This window comes from Echeneis naucrates, chromosome 11 (assembly GCF_900963305.1).
Source record: "Echeneis naucrates chromosome 11, fEcheNa1.1, whole genome shotgun sequence".
NCBI classification, from domain to species: Eukaryota; Metazoa; Chordata; class Actinopteri; order Carangiformes; family Echeneidae; genus Echeneis; species Echeneis naucrates.
In genome coordinates, this window is record NC_042521.1 from 6,199,155 (window position 1) to 6,220,186 (window position 21,032).

At 44.5% G+C, this 21,032-nt stretch overlaps 1 protein-coding gene across 1 annotated transcript; it reads left to right on the forward strand.

Annotated features, from left to right (window-relative positions):
* Positions 1–1,753: 1,753 nt before the first annotated feature.
* Positions 1,754–21,032, forward strand: LOC115051414 (adhesion G protein-coupled receptor B1-like). The gene is made up of 30 exons (XM_029514807.1): positions 1,754–2,453; positions 3,297–3,446; positions 3,543–3,641; positions 3,754–3,915; positions 4,338–4,502; positions 5,463–5,627; positions 5,754–5,918; positions 6,030–6,131; positions 6,243–6,349; positions 6,473–6,667; positions 6,843–6,911; positions 8,038–8,146; positions 8,674–8,817; positions 8,931–9,000; positions 9,238–9,340; positions 9,772–9,815; positions 11,818–11,944; positions 15,257–15,360; positions 15,484–15,586; positions 15,736–15,886; positions 16,036–16,105; positions 16,215–16,281; positions 16,387–16,472; positions 16,677–16,848; positions 16,967–17,062; positions 17,178–17,217; positions 17,392–18,014; positions 18,131–18,166; positions 18,253–18,360; positions 18,894–21,032. Exons 1-30 carry the CDS (start codon positions 1,754–1,756, stop codon positions 19,089–19,091), a joined length of 4,530 nt encoding a protein of 1,509 aa, XP_029370667.1. The 3' UTR covers positions 19,092–21,032.

The window sequence follows — 21,032 nt, forward strand, 5'->3', positions numbered from 1 at the left end:
ACAAGCTTCCTGCTCTTTAGGCTGCCTGCTCTGCAGATATGTTATTGACGACAGCAAATTTGAAAGCAAGGGAGAGGGACGGAGCGTTCGGTGGGAAAAAAGTGAGAGAAAAAGAGCAACACAGACTCCGAGTTCTCCTACGACAGCTGGATTCTTTTCACTGTGTGTGCCTCATCAGCTGTCCATTCATGGAGCTTCCGGTTGTCGGGAGGCGGGAGAGAGTCACCCACCTCCACAAAGCAGAGGTCTTTGCTGTGTTGCTCACATAGAGGAGAGGGAGGGCTGGAGGGAAGCGGAGCGGGAGGGAGAGAGCGTTGTGAAAAGAGATGTGAGGAACGTAATTATGAGTTCTCTCCCTGAAAAGTGCAGGTGCTTCTCAAAGTGAATGTCAGCATAGACATCAATTGTGCTGCTGGCCCTCATTTACGATCAACCCCTCGGTCACATACAATAAATACAGGTGTTTACTGAAGCCTTAAATAACACTCTATGCTTCCTTTATACAGACATTATCCAATTCCTTAGCTTATGTAATTTAGTGTAACATAATGATGTCCACGGTCGGCTCTGCTGACTAAAATGTGTGACAGAAGAATGGCAATGAAGAATAGTCCTGAATTCCAATGAAAGATGTTGCTGAGCAACAGTGCTTCTCTTCTTATCTGAGCTCCAAGGGTCATCCTGTCATTTCAGCCAGTCTGGTAGACTACCCAGACCTTCATATTCACTTTGTACACAGGCAGGATTAGATATTCAGTAGAAAAAACCAGCGTGTAGGGCTCATAAAACATGTTTGCAGGATTGGTAACACGGGAAATGATAAATCAAGAATAAATTAAGGATATTGTCAATGCAATAGTTGAATGCATGTAATCTCTCTGCAGAGCAGGGTACGAATGTATTCATACACTAAAGATCTGCACACACTTGTCCTTAAGCATGCATTTGCATCAGTCTGCAAGAGTGACTGTCATTTTACATTCTACGAGCATATTTCATTTTGTGCTCTGGTATGTAATGCAGCTTTTGAGATTCCACAGCAGGGTATGTCATCACATTTTTTTCCGCAGACCCAGACAAACCATTTTATTGTTTACCTCAATAGGAGGAGTGCATTGTGAAAATAATGGATCTAAGCATCTGTGGTTGCCAGTGGCAATGCTTCTACGGACGTCAGACTGACGCACATGATTCGCAGTTCATTTTGGTGTGGGAGGAAAGAGCAAGGGCTTCGAGATGCCAGCTTGCTGTGAAGGACTGTAATTGCAGCACTGAAGCAATTATGTCCTGAAGAACTGGGCATTTTAAGCAAATCTGCCTCAAACACTGTGATACTGATAAGAGGCAAATCCCTAATGCATTAATATCAGTTCCACAGTGGGTCCAATTAAAATGCATTTCATGAATAATACAAAAAAACAAAAAACAAAACCTGCCCATTATTTTGCAGAAAGCTCTTACGCTGCATATGATTTTTTTTCCCAACTATTTAGATGTTGGAGTACAATGACAGTTTTTCACCCTTTTTCATCCCCTATTTCTCTCCAGCTCCCTCACTGATACAGACATGACAGATTGTCTGAAACAGTAAAACCTGCAGTTTCATCAATTCTTCAGAGGGGTTGTGAAGAAAAGTCAGAAGATCTGAAACAAGTGCAGTAACTTGCAACAAAGAAGTCAAAGAAACAGCCTGGTTGAACCATCAATCACAGGAACAAGAACATCAGCGTCCTCGATCTAAGCCGACCCAATGATGTGGTCAGCTCTTACGGGCCCCTGTGTGGCCCTCGTCCTGCTCTTCTTCGGTTTGACCTCCTGCACTCCCTCCGGCCCGGCCTCCACCACTTGTGCTACCCTGGAACAGAGTCGCTTCTTTGGCGTGTTCTCCTCTACGACCACCCTGCCCTCTACGCCATGCTCCTGGACCCTGCAGAACCCTGATCCTCGCCGCTACACTGTCTACATGAAAATTACGAAGCCCACCGACTCCTGCGTTCCCCGCCAGATCAGGACCTTCCAGTTCGATTCCTTCATCGAGACCTCCCGCACCTACTTGGGTATGGACAGCTTCGATGAGGTGGTCAGGCTGTGCGACGGTTCAACCACTGTCACCTACCTGGAGTCAAGCAAGCAATTCCTGCAGATCCGCAAAGTGGCACCAAGGAATGGGCTGGAGATTGTGGAGGGGGAGAGTGATGTTAGCGACTTCAAGGCTGAGTTTCTGGTTGTGGGGAAGAGGAACCCAAGTATGCCCGCTTGCCAGATGCTGTGCCAGTGGCTAGAGAAGTGCTTGTCCAGCAGCACCCATGATTATCCCTGTGGCATCATGAACACCCCCTGCCAGTGCTGGGAGGCCCCAAAGAGGAAACCAGGAAGCTGCTACAGGGGCGGCGTCTACGTTGAGAAATGCCTTCCTGTTCCCAGAGACAACGGGCGTGATGCTGAAATTATCAGTAAGTTTGTAAAGTAATTGTCCGCCGCAGTTCCCTTCCTAAAATGTGATCACAACAAACATCTCAACTCAAAAGAAACAGAAAGAGCTTGTTCCCTCATGTTTGTTGTGTTGTTTTGAAAAGACCTTGACCCTGTTAGACTGTTCATGAGGGGGAATTATATTCTCTGAGGTCCAGAGCTCAGCAGGTCCAGCCCTGCTATCACTCAGTGTATGTGTCTTAGAGGCTGCTGAGCATAATGATCTCTGTCTGCAGAGCACAGGCACAGGCTGAGGATGTGCACTCTGCCACCACGGAGTAATGAGAAGTAAATTAAAGGTGTTATAGATTTGCCTGTGCACCTTAAGGCTTAAGTGGCAGGAATCCCTGAACTGCACACCTCATCTGTTCCCTGTTTTTTTCGTGGATAGGCATGTTGGGTGTAACACTAGGTAAGGGGAAGAGATAAGAAGGCATGGCACATTAGGGTCGGTGATTGGGATTGGGCTGGGGGTCAGAAAAGAGTACAAAAACTTTGCAGACAGCTGGGAGCGGAAATCAAAGTGCAGCACTCTTGATCATCATGGTAATGTGCTTGTCAAACTTACACACTCTGATATAGTTCACGCATTGAGTGGATAGAAGCAAACAATTACTCTTTAAAATGAAACATATTGGCTTGACAGTTTGGCTCTGTTCATAAAGTGTCTTGCTTATTCTCTCCACATAAAGTTTACAAAGTGAGGATTTTTCTGAGTCACGCTTTAGCACACTTTTTCTGTAAAGTAAAATGGGCATCTGGAGTTTTATGCAACTTAATTTTAGCTTGATTGCTGAGTATCTTTTCTCATGGCTTCCTTGCAGAGGGTTGGACTGGTTGGAGCCGCTGGGCCGTGTGCAGCCAGGAATGTGGTGGTGGAGTCCAGGTGCGCAGCCGAACGTGCCAGCCCGACAACAGCGTGTGCGAGGGAACGGTTGAAGAGGGACGGGCCTGCAACCCCCAGCCTTGCATCGGTGAGCTCACTTGTCATTTAGTCATTTAGCTGGGAGCAGGTGGCTGCAGATGTCTCAGCTGAAATGCAATAACCGGTAATTTTCAAATTCTCTCAGGCAAGGAGCGCAACAGGAGCCAGGGACTGCGAGCTATTGTTGGTTTGAGGAGAGACGGTGCTGATGATTCCAACCATGGAGTTGTTGCAACCCAAACAGGTGCGGTAGAGCAGGAAGGCTCTGATAATGGATGCTTTACACACTCGAGTGAATCTGAGAGTTTAGTGCATAATGTCTGCAGACCCTCTAATTCATGTTGTCTGAACTTTAGATACTAAAACTGATGAGTGGTCCTCCTGGAGTTCGTGTTCAGTCACCTGTGGGGAGGGCTGGCAGAGCCGCACCCGCGTCTGTGCTACTTCTTCTTTTACCACCCAGTGCACCGGACCTCTGCGTGAGAACCGACCCTGCAACAACACAGTTGTTTGCCCTGGTGAGTGATTAGCTACTCCTCTCTCTAATGTGAACATAACATAGATGACAAGAGGAAAACAGGATAGACAACAAGGAAAGAGAGTGATCCAGAAAATGGCAGGACCACTATTGGCCTGTTTTACGTATTGCAACAGAGGTACAAGCAATTGTCCTTAAATGATCAGTCACAAAGGAAAAGTAGACAGGCAAGATAGCAGCTTCTTCTGACTGAGATTTAGATTGTGAAAGTGAGGCTGCAGTTCAGTATCTAGAAAAGTTCCCTGGTAGTTTCCCATTTAGTGCCTGTGACTGAAAAAGAGATTGTATAGTGAACAGCTCCACCCACTGGAGAGTTTACAAAATTTCCCCACTTGGCCTAACTGGTGAAAAATGAAAATGGAGTCGCATTAATAGTCCCCCTTGTTTGTAACCTGTGTGCAGTTGATGGTGCTTGGGATGAGTGGACCCCCTGGAGCTTGTGCTCATCCACATGTGGTCGTGGTTATCGTGACCGTACCCGCACGTGCAAGCTGCCCCAGAACGGAGGAGAGCCTTGCCGCGGCCCTCCAAGACAAACCAAGTTCTGCAACATCGCTGTCTGCCCAGGTGAGTTAGGGATCTTTCTCTAAATATCTCTTTTTTTATCTTCCGTCAATCACTGTATACTACTACCACAATACAATCCATGTCAGCTGCCTCTAACTGTGATATTTCACCCTTGAGTTAACTGATTCATACGTAAGTGGCAATTAGATCACTCATTGGCATCGCCGCTGTCATAAACAGTGACAGTGCAGTGGCAGGTCGACATCTGATGCATCAATACAATAAAGCCTCTGTGGGCAATAGGCAGCAGCTTTGTAATAACTGTCAGTGACTCATACCGTGCTCATGGTCACTCACTCCTATTCTGCCACCTACTCCTGTACTGAAAGGATGTCTCTCATTTTAAAGTCACAGCTACAGCTTGTACAGAATTTATTTTTCTTTTGGGTGGTAATCATTATCACATTATCGCATTAAGATGAAAAAGCCACAGCCAGTGACTGACACACAAAATTATTTAAAATTACTTGATTACACTTTTCATTTGAAAGTGAAAGGGTTGGGAGATGTCATTACAAAAGTCTAATGGTCTAATCTATTAATCTATTCAGCATGATAAAAAAAATCTAGACTATGCATTTTTTAAACCTATTTTACCTTTTCATTAGGCAAAATTTAACAGTAATTGTGACAGTTTAGCGATTTTTAGTGAGCCATTGAATATTACCTTCATTTTTGTGATTAGCTGACGGTCTTCTCAGCTATGTGAAACAAAGTCAATGATGACATGCTTTTAGTTTAAAGACAGCAGGTATAGGAAGTTAAAAGGCACAGACAGTCATGCTTGGAGAAACGATCACCATACTTGGGATTTCTGTTTCAATGGAACTCAGCTAAAGTGGGTCATGTGAAATGTTAATAGCATCATGAGTGTGTTGTGATGCCTGTGGCCTGAGGGTCTGTTCTGTCCTTGGACACACAATGACTCTGTTGTGCATTTGCTCCTGTGCCTCCCTCTAGTGGACGGATACTGGAATGAGTGGTCTGCCTGGAGTGCATGCTCCACTACTTGCTCTAATGGCACCATGCAGAGGACTCGGGAGTGCAACGGCCCATCCTATGGCGGCTCCGAGTGCCATGGCAGCTGGAAAGAGTCATCCAACTGTTTCCTGAAAGACTGTCCTGGTAAAAAGAGAAAAAAAAAGAAACAGTATTCCTCAGATTGAAGAAACAGTCATTCAAGTTTGGGTTGCTGATGTATGAAGTAAACATACCACTGCCCAGAATTCATGGTGAAATATTGTGCTTTAGTTGATGGCCGCTGGCATGCATGGAGCTCATGGGGCAGCTGCAGCAAGACCTGCGGTGGGGGTGTCCAGCAGAGACAAAGAGTCTGTGAAGGGCCTTTCTTTGGTGGAGAACCTTGCCCCGGTGATAAAGGAGAGCAGAGGCGTTGCAATGAGAAGAGATGCCCTGGTTAGTGAGCCCCACAATAGCAACACTTAACAATGAGGGCAGCTTCAATATAATGCAGTTCCATTAGCGGATAGATTAGTCAGCATCTCATACTTTCTTATTATTTTTCAGAGCCCCATGAGATCTGCCCTGAGGAGAACACTGGAGATATTGTGTGGAAGAGAACCCCTGCTGGAGACATGGCTGCCATTGCTTGCCCTTCTGATGCCGCAGGTAGGTAACGGTTAAGGCGCTGATGTGTTTTGTTTTTTTGCTTTGCCTGGACACATTAAAGTGTTTGCCATTTCCATCATGCCAACTACAAGTTCTTTCTCTCATGAACAGGTCTTATCCTGCGCCGATGCAGTTTGGATGCTGTAGGTCTTGCCTCCTGGGAGAGTCCAACTCACATCAAGTGTGTCTCTGCGAACTATGGCAACATTCAGATGCTGGTAAGATGCTGAGAAGGTGCCCTATAATGTTAGCTGCCTTATCTCTGGTGCTCTCATGTGGTTAATTTGCAGTAATGCAGTCAAATGCAGGAGATTCAGATTAACCTCTCAATTTTTCTGCAGTCAAGGGACTACATCTCAAAAGCGCAGATGGGGCAGAGTGTTGATGGGGTCGCTGAGGTGATTTCTCGCCTGAGATTCTCCTCTGATGAAGGGGCCAAGTACAGCGGCGACCTCATGGCCATCATGGAAGTCCTGAAGAACACCACAGAACTGTACAAGGGAACCAGGCTGAGACTGAGCAACGCTGATGTCGCGGTAAGATTATATCTTGTTAGTTGAGAAGTAGAAGGACTCTTTTCTTCTCAATGATGTGTTACATTTTTAAAAATAATACAACACCTTTTGTTGTGCCTCTCTGACCAAAAATAGTTTCTAATTAAGTTGGATTTGGTATCACCTTACATCTCTGCCTCGATTTAATGATCTGCAGAACTATGTCCAGACCATCAGCAACTTACTGAAGGAGGAACATCGTGACAAATGGGAGGAGGCACAGCTGGTACGTGATGAGAGGGTGTTTGTCTGAGGAGGGGAGAAAATAAGTCTGTCATGTTAATGTTCTTGTCAAGAGAGGGGTGGGTGTAGGATAAATTTGGGGAGAGAGCGGTTGGGTCATGTGTTAGCTGTAGGTGTGAAAGGTATCAGCATTAATGACTCATGTGCTTGAACTGTTTGGGACTGACTATTTTTACAAAAATGCCCTTTTAATGACCCAAACACTGGGTTGTAATGCAATAAAAATATCATGTCAACAGCAAAAAAGTATCCCAGAGTAGGCAATTACAAAAAATTTGCATTCAGTTAAATCTGATCATCTAGTACTACCTATTTTTTTTAATTGTTCCCAAGTTTTTCTTAAGTAAACTAAAAGGGACTTTAACTAGTTCGAACAGCTGTTGGCATACTGTGATGGTACTGTGCTCCTGTGGAAATAAGCAAAGAAACAAACAATAAGACTGATGTAAAAAGAGAAAAATATGAGAAAAGAACTCCGACTGCAGCTCATCAACACATATTGGCGCATAAACTCATCGGTGAAATACCGAGGCCACTACAACCAGTGAAAGCCGACGCTCATAAGGTGACAGCATTAGACAGAATGGATGAAAATCACTACGCCCACTTTGCAGTCTGTGAGTGTCCGCATGCCATCTTACATACCAATGGCAGTTGTAAGAGGACACGCTCGGCACATAGCATGCAAACATACACCTTGCGCCCACATCACTGCAGTTCTGCGTCAGAGAGACGCAAGTAAGGCAGCCCTCCCTGACTCTGAGCGAGTGGGAGAGGACAAAAAAATACAGAGTATGAATCAACAGCCTGCCCATATATGGCCTTAAGGAAGTTCTGAGGTTGCATAGCAGCAAGAGGTGTATTTTTTTTTTTTTTTTTTTTTTTTTTCTCACACTTCGAGCACAGAAATAATAAACACAAACTGGACTGACACAAGAATTTAGGAAATGGGGATATGGACGTGCATTCAATAAACGTGCACAATAAAACTAGTCGTCGTGTTAGTTGCACATTAAGATAATGCGTCCCTGCACATTCCCTCCTATTTTCCCTCTTTCTGACGCTTCATAAATCTCTCTGTTTTTTGTTTGTTTGTGTGCATTATCCAGATGGGTGTCAGCATTAAGGAGTTCCTCCGCCTTGTTGAAGACGTTGTGAACATGATCGGTATGCAAATGAGAGGCTTCCTGGACATTTATGAAGTCACTGAGAATTTTGGTGAGCCTTCATTTCCTCTGCCAGCTGCTTTCTGCTCATGTCTGGTCAGGATGATTTGTTCTCCCTGCAGCCAGAGAGTGCATCAATCTTAATCTCGTCTGTGAATCTGAGTCCGCGTGAGAAGCAGCAGAATCCATCAGTTAGCACTTCGATAGTGTATCAAGCCTGTCAGCTGTTCCATATTCTTCGTGCCATTTTGAAGATGTTACACGTCTAATCATGAGTATATTTCCATTAACACATATATGGCTTTCAATCTGTCAAATGTCAGTGTGGCACTGTGAATCACTCTTTGACTTGTGGGTCTGTTTTGGCCCAGTGAAGGTGACATTCTCACAGGATTTAGTATGAGATGACTACTTTGGTTAGAAACTCATGACGCACAAAACAAGTGTCCTTGTTATTTTGTTTCAGTTCACTGTTACGATACGTCAGCCAACACATCATAGGAAAAAAAAAATGGTTGGATGGAGATCTTTAATAGCTGTTCACTGACAACACCTCTTGTCTGTCAATCTCTATCTCAGTGATGAGCATTCACAAGCGCCCTTCCACTACAAACTCCAACTTCACCTTCCCTGTGAAGGGCTGGAGAGGTATGCTGGACTGGGTTAGGAACTCAGAAGAGAAGATCTCAGTGTCTCGTGATGCTTTGTCTGTTAAACAATCTGGTAAGAGGAAATAAATGTTTTTTATTATTATTATTATTATCATTATTATTATGAGATAAACTGATGTTCAGTCTCATGAACTAGTGTTTAACCGGGCATTTTACTCTCTCTAGATGGTAATGATGCTTTTGTGACTGGCATCGTCCTCTACAGAAACCTCGCCTCAATTCTGTCCTTCCAGAGGTAATACAATTGTTCTGCCTTTGTGTGTGAAATTGGCCTTCCATGAAATACATTTTGCCGTCACAAGATGGCACTCATTGCTGAAAGACGGACCACTTGAATTCCTTCTACCACATTTATTGTCTCGTATTTTAATAGAAGCTCTGACAGATACTGCACATCACCTTGACCATATTCATTCTGTCATAATGTCTCACTTGCACCACGCTGACTTTTCAATTTCCTCTCTTTCCGCAGTAACACCACGCTGCTCAATTCCAAGGTGGTGACAGTGATTGTCAACCCCACGACGACTCTCCTGCCATCCCCTGTTGAGATCGAATTCCCGCACCTCCAGAATGTAAGTCCCTAATGATTACCCAATCTAATGGAGCCTTACAAAAAAAAAAAAAAAAAAAAAAAAATCAACCCCCCCTGGGTGTTTACTCACTGCAGTGCACAGAGTCTGACATTTTGTTGACATTTGCAGTGATACTGTGACTTTTACATATACTTGTCAGTCGAAAGCCTGGCAAAGATCACAGCGTAACCAAACGGTCAGTTTACTCTGATGAGAAATCATGCGCAGTAATTGGTCTCTGTAGCTGACAAGAAGCTGTTTTGGTTTTGTGAAAATATTACATTGGAGTGGGGGGGGTGGCAAAAATTGTGGGCAGGTGGCTGTCAGCGAGCTGCTGAATCTCACACGTTTGTAGTACAGTGTTCCAGACCTACATGATTCCCTTTTCTGCAGAGATTCCTCACACTTACCCATCTGCCTCTCTGTTGCAGGGCACCATGAATGAGACCTGCCTCTCGTGGGATGAGAGCGAAACGTAAGTGTTGGCCGCAGTTGTTTTTCTTTGAAAACTGTGTGCCGAACTGTGGCTTACAACTCTTTTATTTCCTGGCTGGCCTCATCAGATGATCTGGGGCTTGTTGTTCCTTCTGTCCTAAATCTGTCACTGCAAAAGTTCTACTCCCATTTTCTGTCATTTCTGACAAGAGCAGTCCCACAACATGTGGGCCAGAAGCATTTGGCTTCATTGAGCTACAATACGTTACTGCGTGACACGCAGCGTTTCTAGCTGAGTTACACTTCGCTGTGACCTCCTGCATTGTTTTAAACATGCTGGGAGGGAAAAAAAAAGCAAACGCTTCATTGTAGCATCTCATTAGGTCACACAGCATAGTGAGAATCTAAAGACAATGTCAGCCCCCCTCCCCCTACACACACACACACACACACACCCAAATGTTCATTTGTCACTGCCACAGTCAATGGCTATGACACTTAAGGGGTGTTTTTAAAGATGCTTACCTACATTTGAATGACTAATGAAAGAAGCTCCTGGTGGCCTGGCCTGGATCAATCAGCCCCAGGCCAAAGTCTGCCCTCCTGAAGAACACACCGGTGCACCATTTGCATTTAGATAGATTTGTACACAACACCCAGACTCTCCAATGCACCCACATATACAAACGCACAGGCACACATAAACACACACATAAAACTTTTCACATAATCCACAACAAAGGGTCACAGCAAAAGCAAAAATGATTCAGACCAGAAAATGTAATTAAATCATATACTATTAGAGGGGGGGCCATGTGCCTTGAGTCAAATTAGATTCATTTTTAACAGCGGATGTGATTAATGGCAGGATAGGGTAGGTGGAAATGACAGAGGAGGAAGCTCTGGCTGAGGGCAGACTTTGGGTCAATGCAGAGCTACATATGTTTGAGAGCATTCAGCTCACAGGAAAGAATGAATTACATCCACCAGCACTCAGCTTCACCCCAAAATGATCAGTAGCTTTTTATTTCACGGAAACAAGAGCACGGGGCCACACATGCATTGCCCCACACCTCACCGCACATTTAATGTTTAATCTGTCTGCATCATACGACACCCTGAACATTGCACTTATCAAACCTCCCTACCTGGATGCCATGATCCCCCGCCCATCTGCTGCTAAAACACCAAACCCAGATCCTCATTTGTTTTGTTTACATCTCTGAATTACATGTAAAATGATGTGCTGTATATCTGGTGATTTGTAGTAGTTGATTTGAACGTGGACAATTGGTTAAGTGCATCTCATTGGAAAGATGGCTTCATTATAAAAGAAGCACTCATTATTGATTTCACTTTTTGCTTGTAATGTCATTCTTTTTTGTCCAATCAGCCGCAGCACTTAGTGAGATAGTTGAATAGGCACAAAGACTGCATATATATCAAGTCAAATTGCTTTCATTTCACGTACAATAACAAAGTTTGGTGTAAATTGCTACACAACAGAGAGAAAGACCAAACCAAAATTCTTGTGGTTCTCACAACCTTCAAAAGAGGGAACACATTGTCCTTTGTCTCCAGTGCATTGGCCAAATTGCCAATAATCTCCTATCTACACAGAGCGGAAGTATTTCATCACAAGAAGAAATGATATTAAAGATAATGATGAGATGTATGAAGGCCTATTATTATGTCACAGAAGGCGATTAATCACACAAATGTGACAGCCTTCATCAAAGACATGCAACCAAGCTGCTCAGGTTATTTAAAATAACACTTAATTCCCTCACACTGGTTCACAGAGCTAATATGTATGAGTATTTAAAATGGTACATGAAAAGAAACAAACAAACAAAAAAAACTGACTTTCTATGCATTGGTGCCAATTTGCAAGTGAAATGAAGAGAGACTTTATCAAAAGTGGAATTTGGGGAGGGGGGGGGACAATAATTATGTGACATTCACAGGAGAGATTAGTCAGATGTGTTCTCTCCTAACCCGTCTCTGTTTTCCCCTCTCCTCTCCTTCCCTTCCCTGTGCAGTTCCTCTCTGCTCGGGTCTTGGTCTGCTCGGAGCTGCAGATCGGTCCCCGTTCATTCATTCAGAACCAAGTGCGTGTGTGACAGCCCCTCCACCTTCGCCATTTTAGCGCGCATCAACTTCGACTCGGTAAGTCTCCTGTCTCCTCTCTAATTTTTTTGTTTGTTTGTTTGTTTGTTTGGGCCACCATACATCATAAATGTTTGGTGTGTGTGTGTGTGTGTGTGATTGCAGTGCAGTGTGGATGTAACGTACCGGCTGTTTGTCACCGGTCTGCCGGAGTCTCTTTGTCTCCGAGCAGGTGCAGCTGATCGGGAAAATGCATCCAGTTTGTTGTTTGTTTGTTTGTTTTTTTCATCATTTGTTTGTTTGTTTTTGTGGAAATAACTGAGCAACGTGTTGATATGCAGGAACTTTAAAGATAAAAATAATCATAATTTGCATATTACCGTCTCGACTGCGCAAGAGCGCGTCGATTTTTTTTTTTAACGCGATCAGCTGCATAATTAACAACATAAACATTGTCCTAATGCAGAAATACGGAGATGGCTTATCTGCAAGCTTGCATGCCGTTAAGAGACATTGATCTCATCCGTCTAATCCCCCTCAAATCACCGTGTAACCATCTGGTTTCCGATCACTGAGGGTGTGTGAGTTTTGGTTGGTAATTGTATGTTGGACTTTTTTTTTTGCGCATCACCGAAATGTGACATTACGCATTGTTGTGTTTCGTGCGCAAAGACAGTGTGTGATTTTTATTTATTTTTTTATTTTTTTCGTCCTGTGGACCGTGTTGCCTCCAAAGCTGCCTGCTCGCTCCCCAGTTGCCGTGGCAACGGCTTCTGCAGGCAAACTCGGCCTGTGTGATTTCTGATCGCCCTAACTGGGATGCTGAAGGAACAACACACACATGCATGCATCTCCCACCTCCCTCCTCTTTTCTCCGAACAGCCCCACAGGACAGAGGAAATGGTCTGTCCATCTCCTCTGTGCATCTGGCTGCTGTTCCTGCTGCTGCACACAAAACAATCAACAGATGTGTATCAGCTTGTTTGGAGTGTGCGTTTCCTTCATTTCGCCCTATTTAGTGTGCAGTTGGAAGCAAAGCCGACTGGGAGCTTGGACTGCAGTGTTTTTCTGCAGCTCAAACTAATTCAGCCCCTTCTTCTTCTTCTCTCCCTCCAACCTGTTGTTTACAACCTACATTCGATTTGTGCTGCTGTTGCTAGACTGAACAGCACCTTCCATATTTGTTATAGACTGCACATACCCCCCTCTTTTCAACCTCCCGCTACAGTAAAAAGGTAGCTGCGCCAATCATTACCTCTGCCAATATCTCTGAATTCTCCATTACACCACCCCCTCCTCTTTATACCTTCTCCCTCCTCCTCCTTCTATGGCCACAGCAGAGAGTCTGAAAATGCCAGAGAGGAGAACCAATGAGAGTCAGACGTCTGGTCATGCACTGACGGGTCCTCCTCTCCACCTCCCCTCCCTCTCCATCTATCCTTTGATGTGTGCTGTGGACATTTTCAATAACATCTTCCCGCAAGCACACGACAAACACCAGTAAGGAGCGGGATGCAAAGAAAGAAGAGAAGATGTGGAAAAAAGAAAAAAAAAAGAAACAACCAGATACTGCAGTATATTAGTTCTCATTCAGTATGAAGACTGTAGCTTCATATGTGTCAGTAACATGACGGTCCAGGGGGCGTAGCCCACGTAGTTCATGCAGCAAATGCCCTTGACCGCCTGGGCTGACAATTTAAGATAAGTAGATGATGTGTAACGCATTGTTACACACCTTTCTTGCTTTTTCCTCCGTCAGACTTGTTCAAAATTGGAGCATGTGATTCAGTCAAGGACAGACAGGAGACATGCTTCATATTTAGGTCAAACTGGCTGTCTGGATTTCACTTAGAGACCCACGGTGCACGCATCAGCCCAGATATAGAAATCAGGAAGAGAGGGAACAGAACAAATTGCATCAGCCGCATTATTTTATATTTTTATTTACCCTCAGATACAGAAAAAGGCTGAGGCAAAAAGACAGCTCACCACTCTGCTATCTGCCATCTGTTTTGGGGCACTTCAGATGTAGTTGGATAGATTTTGAAACAAATTTGCCACACTAAATTAGTCTTTGGCTGCCCTAGGCTGGCCTTCACCAGCTGTGCTTTTATATCAGTCGCGTCTATGTGGAGCACATATTGAGATGGAGAGGAACAATCCTTCAAGGCTCAATGTTCTACCGTCTAAATTCTGAGTCGCTATCACCAATGGGAGAAGAATTGGCAGGCACGCTTCACATACACTTGTGATATGAGAATAAAGGGCCCCCGTAAATCAAATGAAGGCCAAAGCAGCATCTCTATCTGTTCTGATATGATTGAAAAACCTTTAGGTTTATTTTATTTCAGGCCATTTTCTCACTCACCCTTTGGAGCCCCTTAGCCTTTTCTCACCTGTTCCTCTCTCAACACCTTATTAAAAATATTATCTCACCATTTTCCAATTAGGGCTTCTACATCTATTACGCAAGCAGCTGCAACCAGTGATGACAACTTCATCAGAGGTGTTGGATTAAATCTGAACCTTATTAAACAAGACGAGTAGGTGTAAGACAGACAAAGATTATGAAAACAGTAAAACTGCACAATTAGCTGCTGGGGGGGGGCATCTATGTCTTTGTGAAGTCTCAAGGAGCTAAGATTTGTGTGTGCAGCAGTGACCCTCCACCCCCCCAAGGTGAATGAACAGCGGGGGAAAATGGGGAGAAAGACAACAGTGCCTCTGATTTTCGGTGCCAGGGCTGCCTGAAACACGGGGCGGTCACTGCTGCTGGCAGTGGCAGGTACTAAGCTGCTGTCAGGGATCAGAAGGGCACATGGTGGCAGATTAATGCACAGGTGATAATGGTCCACCTGTTCTCTCCTGCAGGGATGAGAAGGAAGCTGCTAGAGAGAAAATGCTAAAACGCAGCTAATGGGGAGAGGAAAAGATGAGCTCAGGATGTCTATCAATTATTAGAAGGTTGTTGGAGCGGCTCACACTAATAACTGAATACAGACACCTCCCTGAAATGCCCCTGGGACTTGAACAACCCCCCCCCCCCCCTTCTCAGTTAGTGGATAGAGATATATGTGCAGTATCCTCCTCGCCTCATTTGCTGACTCAAAAGCTCATTTGTTTGGTTCCCCGCTCCATCTTTCTGACATGTTCACCTTGGGGTCACCTTGCCTCAGCCGTGGCCTGATTGTGCCATTCAACTGTTTGCCTACAGGGAGCTGTCTGCTATTCCAGATAGTGTGCACCCAGAGGCTTCACAAGAGTGTGCGCATGCGCATGTGTTTGGATCTCAGTGCTGGTTCACCTTCTCTCCATGAATGTGTGTGTGGAATCAGCTCTAAGAGGCATATTGGTCTTGTCTGCTCCCTGTAGATCATGGACAAGGCACTGCTCCCGTCCGTGACTCTCATCGTTGGCTGTGGGGTCTCCTCTCTCACCCTGCTGCTCCTCATCATCATCTACGTCTCAGTCTGGAAGTAAGTAACCCCACGAGTGCAGTCGAGCCATGTCACAATAGATGATGTATGCTCCGGTTTCACTTCCCTTCAACTTACTGCTCTCCTAACTCTCCCCTTTCTTCTCTTTTTACTAAACTCCAGATACATCCGCTCTGAGCGCTCCGTTATCCTCATCAACTTCTGCCTCTCCATTATATGCTCCAATGCCCTCATTCTTGTCGGACAAACTCAGGCTCGCAACAAGGTAAGGCACTCTTCCAGCTGGTCCTAACCTCTTTTTTTAAACCTCTCTGAAACTGGCTGCTTTGGGGACTTTGGAAGTAGCAGTGCCACTGACACAGATTTCTCCTCTTTCCTCTGTCCTTATCGCTCCGTCTTCTCGGGCTCCCACAGGTGGTGTGCACTCTCGTAGCTGCTTTCCTGCACTTCTTTTTCCTCTCCTCTTTCTGCTGGGTGCTGACAGAAGCTTGGCAGTCTTACATGGCTGTCACTGGTCGTCTGCGCAACCGCATTATCCGCAAGCGCTTCTTGTGCTTAGGCTGGGGTAAGAGCAGCCGCCTATAGGTTCATCTCCTCTCTCTGCTTTTATTGTCCTTCTCCTTCGCATCGCAATTTTTATTTAGTTTGTTTATTTTTATGAGGCTGTAACTTTGCTGCCTCCGCATTTATATATATTTTTTTTAAATCTTCCAGGCCTTCCTGCACTAGTGGTGGCTGTGTCAGTGGGCTTCACAAAAGCTAAGGGATATGGCACTGTCAACTAGTAAGTCTTAACCTCCACTTGCCTGTTTGCGCTACATCTCTTTTTACTTAATCCTGAAAACTCTTCTCTGAGCTCAAGCACTAATATTCCCCCTCATTTGTTTTTCCAGCTGCTGGCTATCTCTTGAGGGCGGACTCCTCTACTCCTTTGTTGGCCCTGCTGCAGCTGTTGTTCTGGTAGATATTCTGCCTTCGACCTCTCAGTCCATCACAATATACAGTTTATTTCTAAGTGCATTTTCTCATCTACTGTTTTTGTTTTGTTTGTTTTTCTGCAAACAGGTAAATATGGTCATTGGTATTCTGGTCTTTAACAAGCTGGTATCCAAGGACGGCATCACTGACGTGAAGCTGAAGGAGAGGGCCGGGTAGGTCTTATTGATCTTCTCTGCACACCACAATATTGTGCTTATCGTCCTCATCAGTCTCATTACAGGTATATCGATGATGTGCTTTGATATCAACGCTCACAATCAGACAAGAGGGGAGAACAGAGCTCTGCCTGTTCAGAAATAGTGCTGCTTGGACTGTATGAGCCTGTTGTGTTTAACCTGTTGATTGTCACCCTGCAGGGCATCACTGTGGAGCTCCTGTGTGGTTTTACCTCTCCTGGCACTCACCTGGATGTCTGCTGTCCTGGCCATCACAGACCGCCGCTCTGCCCTTTTCCAGATCCTCTTTGCTGTGTTTGACTCTCTGGAAGGTTTCATCATTGTCATGGTCCACTGCATCCTGCGTAGAGAGGTAAGTATTACATTCAGATGAGACAAAGCAAAAAGAAAAGTTGTGTCTTTAGTTGGTTGCTTTTCAAACTGTGTATGAACTGTGTTTTGAACTTTTTCTCCACTCCTCCTTCCATTAGGTTCAAGAAGCTGTAAAGTGCAGAGTAGTTGACCGCAAGGACGATGGGAATGGAGACTCTGGCAGTTCTCTTCACAATGGCCACACCCAGCATATGGTAAATTTCTTGGCTTATTGCCTTTTTAATGTCTTGAGTGCCTCTTGCATTTTGTCCCTGAATTGATATGTGCATACATTAAGCACTGATAGAAAATCTTTTATTCTTTTATCAGCAGTCTGATAACGAAAAGGATGGAGACTCAAACAGACAAGGTAACCCCCCTTTTACATCTTGCTCTTAACCATTTTTCCATTTGCATTCCAGTCTCCTAGCTTTGCAATTGAAACATTTGATCATGCATAAAAGAGTGTTTATTAAATCAGTATTTTTGACATGGCATGGCTCTTTATTATTCTCAGAGTCTTTTACCTTTATTTTCTTACAAGGGATGAAGAGCTCCTCTGAAGAAAAGATGCCTCCTCCTCAGATGGCTATTCCCATGGGCCCCAACTTCCACACCCTGCCATCCAACCCCAGTAAGAGCCACATGCAGGCAGTCCCTGAGTATTCCAGCCACACCCTGACCCTAAAGAGAGAGAAGAGCCGGCTGGCAGGAGGAGTCGATCCATCCTGCGGGAAACCTGTGTACGTCTGCGAAGGGGAGCTCTTCAAGCAGCTGGATGCCGATCTTGCTCGGGTTCAGGCTGAGGGCAGCATGTCCGATGGCAGCGGCTACGTCCTCATGCCCAACACAACCTCCACTCTGAGATCCAAGCCCAAAGACGACCCAACAAAATACAACATTAGTGTGGAGCAGCTGCCTCAGGCCAGACTGATGCACCTTGGCGGCCCCTTTGCTGAGCCCCAGGCTGCCTTTGGGATGAAGTCTATCCCTCCTGACCAGGTCAGCGTTTCATACTCCGAGAGAGACTCGCCCATTCAGAACATCCACAACATGTCCAGTGAGTCTCACATAACCCACAGCAGTCTGGAAAACACCTTCGAGTCTATGAACTCCATGATGTCCAAGAGCGAGACCATCTCCACACTGTCCATGAGCTCCTTGGAGGTAAGAAAGTTGGATTGTGACTTCTTACCGAATAGTTACTCGATGAATTCTTATTTAATAATCGTGTAAAATGTATCCAACACTAATTGCAATTCCCCTATTTTTTTCTTTTACAGAGGCAGAAATCCCGTTATGCTGAGTTGGACTTTGAGGTAAAAATTGTTCAAATACTGTCTGTTAAAAAATTCAAAATGGCAAAAAAAAAAAGAGTTTATAAATATTTTTTTGCTCACTGTAGAAAATAATGCACACAAAGAAACGCCACCAGAACATGTTCCAGGACCTAAACAGGAAGCTACATCATGCTGAGAAGGACAGAGAGTCACCTGCCTCAGACAGCAAGGTAGCACATCACAATAATATGGTCGTTTTCCATTTCCATGGACATCAACTTCCAGAAAGTAAAAAATACATAACAGAGGCAAATCCACTGTTGAAAACAGAAAACAGATTCTTCAACGTAAAATGACCTTATAAAGCAACCTATGTAATCAGGGTTATGTGCATTGAACTATGGTTGTCATTACTTTGAGGTCATTCGAATAAGGATGTATTTTCTTCCTTCCTTCCTTCCTTCCTTCCTTCTTACAGTCTGTGAGATGGAGTGTGTCTTCAGGAGGAAGTGACAAAACGAACCACAGCGTGAGTGTTTCTATACAACCTCACACAAATCTCAAATTTACTGCTAATAGATCAGACACACCGTCCGATGATACACTTGCCTCTGAGAGGAATAATTTCCCCAAATGACAATACGCCTTTCATTATTTGAAAATCCCATTTGATGTAATGAGGTCCATTTCATTTTGATGAAATCTGGAACTGCTCGGAGCTAATGAGGAACAAGTGCTCAAGTGGCTCCTCTTTGTGCTTTAACAGGACAAACAGCAGGGTCCTCTGGAGAGACCATGGGAAGGAGTCCGGGGAATACCGCAGTCACCCCCTGCATGGGTGCGCAAAGACCTGGAGCCCCTTGCTGCCTCACCTCTGGAGCTGCACTCTGTGGATTGGGAGAAAACCAGCACTACCATCCCTCTAGTGGGGCAGGACATCATTGACCTGCAGACGGAGGTCTGAGGAGAAGAAAGGAGGCTGCCGAAGCCACCTGATTTCACCTCAGTCACCTTTTTGGTTTGGGAATGAGATCCTGTATGGATAGAGTAGAGGAAACCAAGAAAGGGAGAAAGTGGGAAAGTAGGTCCTGAATCAATGTCTTCACCCTCAGCCAGAGCAGGAAGGAAGGAAGAGAAGAAAGGATGGTAGAGCGGTGGGGTTGGGGATAGGATATTTAATGTAGCTTCTCTGTGTGGTATTAAAGCATCTCAAGTCAGAGTGCTTTGAAGGGCAAAGGGTTAGTGAAGCAGTCAGTGGTTTTCACGGACCAGGACTGGCTGTGGTTCCATTAATGCTTCACTTGGAAGTTTCCTGAACCCTTCAGCCTGGGTTTGGAAGATATGGTCGACATGTCTGTGCTTCTTTTTTCCTTCAACTCAACTTTGGAGAAAAATTTAATTATAATAATACGGTGCGTCCTCCCTGCTTCTTGGGAGGATCAAACCGGAACTCTTGGCTGCTTCTCTACCAGCCGAGTTACCTTCCAGAATAGGACAAGGCACGAGAGCATAAGGGACCAGTTTCATGCTTGACGTCCAACAATCTGCACTTTGGTAGATGGGCGCACACATTTTGGTTTTGTGCTGTGGGTTACTTTATTTTAGCTTATCAGTTTGTGTGTTTGTACTGCTTCATACCTGGAACTGCTACAAAAAACTCAGTATGAGACTCTGTACTGAGAATATTACTCCACCACTGGAGAACAGGCTTAATCATGCTAATAGTGCTTCTCACTGTTGTTAACACCATGATTATTATTATTATTATTATTATTATTCCAATGATTATTGTCAGTGATATGATTCTTATTATTCGTGTCATCATTGAGTTTATAGCCTATATTTAGATTTTTCATTCCCCACATGACCATGACTGTCAGGCACAAGTTTTATTGTTTTGTTTTGTTTTTTTTATTTACTGATACATACAACGTGAGGCTTAAAAAAAAAAAAAAAAAAAGATTCAGTGCATCTTCAATGTGTTCTGAGCCCATATGGACTGCATCGGGACAAACATACTGAGTGGTGATGGAGGCCGTGGTTAGTTGCCCAAAACGCCCTGGTTTCGCCAGCATTCTGCTTTTGATACCTACACACCAGCACCAGGATAAACACAGACTCTCACACAGGAAGAGCAGTGCACTCTGGGGAACGCTGGGTGGAAATGTCAAGGGGGGAGGTTACTGTACCTTCCCTTCTCCGCTGGCACAAGATGGAGGCTTTTCCACGTCGCACATATGGATTCAACGGGTCAACGAGACCTTTCATCATCGCCCTTTTGTTTCTCAGCCTTGCAGGACTCTTTGGACAGAGCAGAGGCTCTTGACGCTGGAGTGACTTCCAGTAACAGCGTCAGGTCCTCGAGACTTCAACACATTTGTGTTTTCAACCATCAGTGTGAAATAGTGCAATATGATGGGTGCTTGATGCTCAAGCAAGATAGATATTATGATTTAGCAGGAGTTTTTTCTTACCAATGTTTCAAAACTTTTATACCATCCTCCTCATATTTACAGAGCATATAGATGCTTTATGAGAATATCGTATTAGTAATTCAAGGAATTTATTTGCTAGAGATTTGTTAGCACAAGACTCCATATTTGGAGCTGTGACAGGTAGATAACTGTACTTCTATCAAGCAGACATTATATAGAATGAATGATAGCCTGTGAATATCTCTAAACTGTGCTTCAGGACATTTGTTATTACTCTCCGCTATGCAGCGATGAGTAATTGAATCTCATGTCTTCTGTAACAGTGTGTTTTTGATAACTTTGTCCAGTAACTCAAGAGTATGTACTACCAGCCGATTCCCCCTGCCCCTCTGGGTTCATCTCTCAGCCCAAGTCATACCTCGAGTTACTCGTATTGACTACCCATTTGTATCCTCTTGTCAGTACTTTGT

Excerpts from the sequence above, each read along its gene's own strand:
- LOC115051414 (XM_029514807.1), top strand. The coding sequence starts at position 1,754 with ATGTGGTCAGCTCTTACGGGCCCCTGTGTGGCCCTCGTCCTGCTCTTC. Across the intron at positions 2,454-3,296 it reads GCGTGATGCTGAAATTATCA|AGGGTTGGACTGGTTGGAGC; the intron begins GTAAGTTTGTAA and ends GCTTCCTTGCAG. Across the intron at positions 9,341-9,771 it reads AATTCCCGCACCTCCAGAAT|GGCACCATGAATGAGACCTG; the intron begins GTAAGTCCCTAA and ends TCTCTGTTGCAG.